Source organism: Oncorhynchus mykiss, chromosome 21 (genome assembly GCF_013265735.2).
Source record: "Oncorhynchus mykiss isolate Arlee chromosome 21, USDA_OmykA_1.1, whole genome shotgun sequence".
In the NCBI taxonomy this organism is placed as follows: domain Eukaryota; kingdom Metazoa; phylum Chordata; class Actinopteri; order Salmoniformes; family Salmonidae; genus Oncorhynchus; species Oncorhynchus mykiss.
Genome location: NC_048585.1, coordinates 18,230,719 through 18,238,880, shown reverse-complemented (window position 1 = coordinate 18,238,880; position 8,162 = coordinate 18,230,719). Strand labels below are relative to the sequence as shown.

Below are 8,162 nucleotides of genomic sequence, written 5' to 3'. Positions count from 1 at the left end.
AAGAACACCCGCTCTTTCCATGACATAGACTGACCAGGTGAATCCAGGTGAAAACGATGATCCCTTATTGATGTCACTATACTACTTCAATCAGTCTAGATGAATGGGACAAGACAGGTCAAATCAGGTCAATTGAGACAATTGAGACATGTATTGTGTGTGTGGCATTCAGAGGGTGAATGGGCAAAACAAAAGATTTCAGTGCCTTTAAACGGGGTATGGTAGTAGGTGCCAGGTGCACCGGTTTGTGTCAAGAACTGCAATGCTGCTGGGTTTTTCACACTCAACAGTTTCTTGTGTGTATCAAGAATGGTCCACCACCTAAAGGACACCCAGCCAACTTGACACAACTGTGGGAAGCATTTGAGTCAACATGGGCCAGCATCCATGTAGAATGCTTTCCACACCTTGTAGAGTCCATGCCTGGATGAACTGAGGCTGTTCTGAGGACAAAAGGGATGGTGCAACTCAATATTAGGAAGGTGTTCTTAATGTTTTGTATACTCAGTGTAGAGTGGACGTAACAGTAAATGTAAATCTGGGGCACTCAAATTAGTATGAGATGTTACGTTTGGTATGGTTACATAAGACAGAAGGTTAATAACCTTTTACCGCAGTGGGCTAAATCAGGGTCACACACAGTGACATACACTTTGAAACAAAAGTATACACCTCACACACATGGATATGGGCTTAAGAAAAAGAAGACACCTGTACCATGTCAGATATAGAGTTGACATTTTGAGTTTGCATCCCAATATGACACTTTATATACATCACCGTCACGCCTATTCCCGCTAATCCCCTCTGGCGTTCGACGTCGCCAGTTTATTAACCACCGGTCCTGGCAACCATCATTACGCACACCTGTGCTTCATCATGAGGCACACCTGGACTCCATTACCTCACTTATTACCTCCCCTTTATCTGGCACTCCATTAGGTTCTTTCCCCAGGCAGTATTGTTTCTGTGTTTCATGTCAATACACTATTCCTATGTTGTATAGTTATTTGTTATATTAAACTTACCACCTGCACCTGCTTCTCGACTCCCAGAGTTTGTTTCTACAGCATTAGTGGATTCCGGTGACGTGTTGAACTTTACTGACCAGACTCTTGCCTCCTCTCTTAACATCACCTCATACCTGCTCTCCTCTCCTTTCCATGTTCAAGCCCTCAATAATCGGCCATTAGGTCCCGGGACCATCACACACATCACCGAACCACTCACCCTCACTGTGGAGTCCATCCATCAGGAGAACATTCCCTTCACCACCAGCTCACAAGATCATCCTCGGCCTCCCTTGGTTTCAAAGCCATAACCCCACCATCTCATGGTTGAGGATGAAAATCATGGACTGGGCACCCGAATGCCGAATGGCCTGCTTTCCCATCCCCTTTGGTTCCACGTCAGTTGAGAGTCCTGTGGTTGCCCTTCAGCCCAACATCCCGAAGGTATACCAGGACCTGGGGAAGGTATTTTCCTAAATCTGCTCCACCTGTCTCCCTCCTCATTGCCCCTGGGACTTTGCCATCAACCTGCTTGCAGGCTCTGCGCCCCCACCCAGACGCATCTACCCTCTGTCGGTGGCTGAAACCAAGGCCATGGAGGAGCACATCCATAAGGTGCTCCAACAAGGTTTCATCCACATGTCCACTTCTGCAGGCTTCTTCTTCATGGCCAAGAAGGTTGGAGGGTTACGCCCGTGTATTGATTACAAGAGGACTCAATGACATCACCACCAAGTACCATTACCCTCTCCCATCGGTGCCATCGAACAGCTCCGTGTGGCCCGGTTCTTTACCAAATTGGACCTGTGGAGTGCATACAATCTCATCCGCATCCGGGAGGGGGATGAATGGAAGACAGCTTTTAGCACGATGTCTGGTCACTACGAGTACTTGGTGATGCCATTTGGCTTAGCCAATGCTCCGTCAGTGTTCCAGGCATTCATCAATGAGGTGTTCCGGGATATGCTAAGACGCCATGTGGTTGTGTATATCAACGGCATCCTGGCTACCTTGGAGGATCACATCACTCACGTCCAAGTATTCCTGGAACGCCTCCTGGCTAACCACCTGTTTGTCAAGGCTGAGAAGTACCAGTTTCATCAGGAGGCTGTCTCCTTCCTAGACTACCAAATCAGCCTGCAAGGAGTGAAGATGGACGTCAAGAAGGTAGATGCAGTCAGGTTATGGCCAGTCCCAACCACAATAAACGGGTTACAACGTTTTTTGTGGTTTGCGAAGTTCTAACGCCGTTTCCTCAGGAGCTTTAGCTCCATCGCCGCTCCTCTCTCCTCAAGGGTGGTCCCCAAAGGTTGGTGTGGAGTCCCGGTGTACTACCCACCGGCCTTCTTTAGCTCCATCGTCGCTCCTCTCTCCTCAAGGGTGGTCCCCAAAGGTTGGTGTGGAGTCCCGGTGTACTACCCACCGGTCTTCTTTAGCTCCATCTCCATCTCCTCTCTCCCCAAGGGTGGTCCCCAAAGGTTGGTGTGGAGTCCCGGTGTACTACCCACCGGTCTTCTTTAGCTCCATCTCCATCTCCTCTCTCCTCAAGGGTGGTCCCCAAAGGTTGGTGTGGAGTCCCGGTGTACTACCCACCGGTCTTCTTTAGCTCCATCTCCATCTCCTCTCTCCCCAAGGGTGGTCCCCAAAGGTTGGTGTGGAGTCCCGGTGTACTACCCACCGGTCTTCTTTAGCTCCATCTCCATCTCCTCTCTCCTCAAGGGTGGTCCCCAAAGGTTGGTGTGGAGTCCCGGTGTACTACCCACCGGTCTTCTTTAGCTCCATCTCCATCTCCTCTCTCCTCAAGGGTGGTCCCCAAAGGTTGGTGTGGAGTCCCGGTGTACTACCCACCGGTCTTCTTTAGCTCCATCTCCATCTCCTCTCTCCTCAAGGGTGGTCCCCAAAGGTTGGTGTGGAGTCCCGGTGTACTACCCACCGGCCTTCTTTAGCTCCATCGCCGCTCCTCTCTCCTCAAGGGTGGTCCCCAAAGGTTGGTGTGGAGTCCCGGTGTACTACCCACCGGTCTTCTTTAGCTCCATCTCCATCTCCTCTCTCCTCAAGGGTGGTCCCCAAAGGTTGGTGTGGAGTCCCGGTGTACTACCCACCGGTCTTCTTTAGCTCCATCTCCATCTCCTCTCTCCTCAAGGGTGGTCCCCAAAGGTTGGTGTGGAGTCCCGGTGTACTACCCACCGGTCTTCTTTAGCTCCATCGCCGCTCCTCTCTCCTCAAGGGTGGTCCCCAAAGGTTGGTGTGGAGTCCCGGTGTACTACCCACCGGTCTTCTTTAGCTCCATCTCCATCTCCTCTCTCCTCAAGGGTGGTCCCCAAAGGTTGGTGTGGAGTCCCGGTGTACTACCCACCGGTCTTCTTTAGCTCCATCTCCATCTCCTCTCTCCTCAAGGGTGGTCCCCAAAGGTTGGTGTGGAGTCCCGGTGTACTACCCACCGGCCTTCTTTAGCTCCATCGCCGCTCCTCTCTCCTCAAGGGTGGTCCCCAAAGGTTGGTGTGGAGTCCCGGTGTACTACCCACCGGTCCTGGCAACCATCATTACGCGCACCTGTGCTTCATCATGAGGCACACCTGGACTCCATTACCTCACTTATTACCTCCCCTTTATCTGGCACTCCATTAGGTTCTTTCCCCAGGCAGTATTGCTTGTGTTTCATGTCAAGATGCTACTCCTGTGTTGTATCTGCTTCTCGACTGCCAGCGTCTACATTACAATCACAGAAGACTGAAATATAACAAAACTGTTTGACATAGAAAACACTGGATTTTTGTTGTAATTAAAAAATAATAATAATAATGAATTATAATTAATAACATTCCACCCATGAGACCAAAGAGGGTGCTTTTGATCACTGACTGCAGGAAAGGGGTACGGCCAACACCACCTTTCCACATTTGCACATGAGACCCATTATCATTATGGTAATCCAGTGCATGCATGGGGGGGGGGGGGGGGTAAACAACACAGAGGAGCACATCTGAACTTGAATTGACACACATATCACATAGATAGCAGTGTGTGATTACCACAAAAGTTTAGAGTAACAAGCGTGCTGATCTCACGCTAGGCTTCGGCTCCAGTGTTAACCTAGCTGTGAAAAGAGGGTTCCATGGAGAGGTTGACTGGGGGGGGGGGTTGACAGCACGGACGAGGATGGGGCGTTGCTATGCTCTCCATGGGCAGCATAAGAGGATTTTCCGTCCTCGAGTCTGAGCAACTGTCACAAACACTCAGTCACCTGTTCCTGACCCCTTTCAGACACCAGGTCTCGAGTGGGAGAAAGGGGTGATGGGGAGATACCTCTTTCTCAGTGGTACCTATTTCTTTCCCTTTCTCTTTCTCAGCCTCTTCCTCTGACATTGTTTTTTAAAAATGAAGAGAAGAGCCCATTTAAGAGATGTTTTCCCCATTGCAACTTTCTGTCAACATATACAGTGCATTCAGAAAGTATTAAGACCCCTAGAATTTTTCCACATTTTGTTACGTTACAGCCTTATTCTAAATGGATTAAATCATTTTTTCCCTAATCAATCTACACACAATACCCCATAATGTCAAAGCGAAAACAGGTTTTAGAAATGTTTGTAAATTTATAAAGAATAAAAAACAGAAATACCTTATCTAGAATACATAAGTATTCATACCCTTTGCTATAAGACTCAATATTGAGCTCAGGTGCATCATTTTTCCATTGATAATCCTTGAGATGTTTCTACAACTTGATTGGAGTCCACCTGTGGTATATTAAATAGATTGGACATGATCTGGACAGGCACACACCTGTATATATAAGGTCTCACAGTTGACAGGGCATATCAGAGCAAATACCAAGCCATGAAATCGAAGGAATTGTCCGCAGAGCTCCGAGACAGGATTGTGTCAAGGCACAGATCTGGGGGAGGATAGCAAAAAATGTCTGCAGCGTTGAAGGTCCCCAAGAACACAGTGGCCTTCGTCCTTCTTAAATGGAAGAGGTTTGGAACCACCAAGACTCTTCCTAGAGCTGGCCACCTGGCCAAACTGACCAATTGGGGGAGAAGTGCCTTTGTCAGGGAGATGACCAAGAACCCGATGGTCACTCTGACAGAGCTCCAGAGTTCCTCTGTGGAGATAGGAGAACCTTCCAGAAAGACAACCATCTCTGTAGCACTCCACCAATCAGGCCTTTATGGACAGAAGCCACTCCTCAGTAAAAGGCACATGGAGTTTGCCAAAAGGCACCTAAAGACTCTCAGACCATGAGAAACAAGATTCTCTGGTCTGAAGAAATTAAGATTGAACTCTTTGGCCTGAATGCCAAGCTTCGCGTCTGGAGGAAACCTGGCACCATCCCTACAGTGAAGCATGGTGGTGGCAGCATCATGCTGTGGGGATGTTTTTTAGCGGGAGGGACTGGGTGACTAGTCAGGATCGAGGGAAAAATGAATGCAAAGTACAGAGAGATCCTTGATGAAAACCTGCTCCAGACCGCAGACTGAGGCGAAGGTTTACCTTCCAACAGGACAATGACCCTAAGCACATAGCCAAGACAACACAGGAGTAGCTTCGGGACAAGTCTCTGAATTTCCTTGAGTGGCCCAGCCAGAGCCCGGACTTGAACCCAATGTAACATCTCTGGAGAGACCTGAAAAAAGCTGTGCAGCGACACTCCCCATCCAACCTGACAGATCTTGAGAGGATCTGCAGAGAAGAATGGGAGAAACTCTCTAAATACAGGTTTGCCAAGCTTGTAGCGTCATACCCAAGAAGACTCGAGGGAGTTTGCTTCAACAAAGTACTGAGTAAAGAGTCTGAATACTTATGTAAATGTGATCATTCCATTTCTATTAGCAAACATTTCTAAAATGCTGTTTTTGCTTTGCAATTATGGGGTATTGTGTGTAGATTGATGAGGGGGAGAAATGTGAATCCATTTCAGAATAAGGCTGTAACGTAATAAAATGTGGAAAAAGTCAAGGGGTCTGAATATTTTCTGAATGCACGGTATAGGCCTACTATACAGTATTCATTATGTGGGGCCCATGCCGGAATTGAACCCACTACCTTGGTTGTTGCTATAGCTAGCTCCATGCTCCAGTCAAATGAGGCTTTAACATACTATTTTGTAAGCTTGTAAAACACTGTCTGGAAGATGTTAAGAGTGCAGGCCTCAAACTGTCCTATATAAAGGTACATCCATCCACACACAGTTTTTGGGAGCAGAATGGTTTGTACTGTGCATATACTGTAGATTGTACTGAACATTTGAGGCGTATTTCAGGAGCTATGTAAGAAGCTGTCACCCTTGTGTTAGCTACACTCTCTCCTGTGGTGCAGTGTGAGCACTGTTTGTACCTCCCTGAACCTGTCTGTGCCCAAGGCAAGCCAGGCATCCTCCTCAAGGCCATACTTTGGTACTATCTCAAGCAGTTTGTGGAATTCTTTTATATTACTGTGGGTTTGTCCCACGGCCACACACACACACACACATTTGCAACAGTGCTAGTCTGTTTGGAGTATGTTTAAGTGCCCTCTCTGCCTCCTGCATGTATCTCCTGCCCACTGTATTCTAATTCCCCAATCCTCTTTGTGAAAGCGACGTGTGCCACTGACAGGAAACAGGGGTAAGCTGTACGCAGAGAGATTCATAGAGCAGCACTCGACTGGACAAAAACACACTGAGTATCCCATTCTGCTTCTCCTCTATCCCTGCAGGCATTCTCTTTCTTTCTTTCTTTCTTTCCACCTCTCCCTCCCTCTATTAGTCTGGACCCTTTCTCTCTGCCATCTCACTCCTCCCATTCCCACCACAATCTCCCTTCAGGTCAGTGAGCATTAGTTCTCCCACAGGGGCAAGGGGAACGTTGGGACGGCAACGACACCACGACGACAAGCCTCTCCGGCATCATTTCCACGACGACGCCATCTCGGCAGGAGCATTACCACGGTGACACCCTCTCCTGACACGCCTAGCGGACACTGTGGGTTGGTTTGCAGGTGCACTCTGCGCAGAGACGGGGGAGGGAGGGACATAACTATCTTCTTTCTGTCTCTCTATCTCTCTCTCTCTCTCTCATATCTCTCTGAGTATTTTTGTATCTGACCTGGGATTCGACAACAAAGTTGACGGTAAAGACAACACTGGAGCTATGAGACCAAGATAAGAATGTGTTGAACCAGAGAACGTGTTATGTCTCTCACAAGTAGCTCTGTTTTTCCAACTCAGGTCCTCAGCGACTTTGACTCGTCTGGTTGGTTGGCTGAGATCGTTCTAATTCGTTCTGTTCTGTGGGAATTGTTTTGAGCTGGTAGGTCGGTTCAGGAACACCCAGTCCCTACGTGACTTGAGTCCACTTGAGGGACGTCACCGACAGAAGGGTCAGAGGGCGACGGTGAGGTCACCGACCAGAGTGAGAAACTGGAGCAAGAGAGCTTGGCAATTGGACCCAACATGGAGGGGTACGGCTACGAACACTTTGGGGTGGATGGAGAGCGGGACAGCCACCAGATGGACTACCGGAGGATCGTAGGGGACACAGAGCTACCCCGTCCCAGCTCCAACCCCTCACCCCAAGACGCGGAGCACCTCTTCCGCCTCAGCCCCCATGGGCATGGGCATGGGCACGGGCATGAGACTGCCGCACAGCGATACAGCGCCACCCGCATCCAAGCTGGCTTTGGCCCCGAGAGGTGAGTCGGGCAAAGCAAGATTATGGTTAAAGCTGTACTAGAGTATTACTTAGTGAAATAAACTGGCATCCATTTGAAAAGAACAACATATTAGTGAAGGGCCAGGCAAAAAATATTTTTAGATAATTGCTGAAATGTAGAATAGTTTACTAGCGTAGCAACTCTGGAGCTGACTCATGTTGAAATCCAACCTGAGTTAGAGTTGCACCACAGGGCACCTAATTGGGGAGGACGGGCTCATGGTATTGGCTTGAGCCAATGGTATCAAATATATCAAACACATGGTTTTAATGTGTCTAATGCCATTCCATTTACTCCCTTCCAGCCATTATTATGAGCTGTCCTGCCCTCAGCACCTTCCTGTGAGTTTCACCCCGTTTTGCCCTCGGAACAGTCTCAATTGGTCGGGGCATGGACAAGGTGTCAAAAGCGTTCCAAAGGGAAGCTGGCCCATGTTGACTCCAATGCTTCCCACAG

The 8,162-nt window shown here is 48.7% G+C and overlaps 1 protein-coding gene across 2 annotated transcripts in view; it reads left to right on the top strand.

Moving 5' to 3' along the window:
* Positions 1-6,691: 6,691 nt before the first annotated feature.
* LOC110499883 (inosine-5'-monophosphate dehydrogenase 1b) overlaps positions 6,692-8,162 on the top strand; it is a 28,651-nt gene continuing 27,180 nt past the window's right edge. Inside the window, exon 1 of one of the 2 annotated variants that reach the window (XM_036957139.1) lies at positions 6,692-7,685. In XM_036957139.1, the coding sequence (XP_036813034.1) occupies positions 7,447-7,685 (239 nt within the window). In that variant the 5' untranslated portion in view covers positions 6,692-7,446. The remainder of the gene's footprint in view (positions 7,686-8,162) is intronic. The other variant, XM_036957140.1, reaches the window with a different exon arrangement.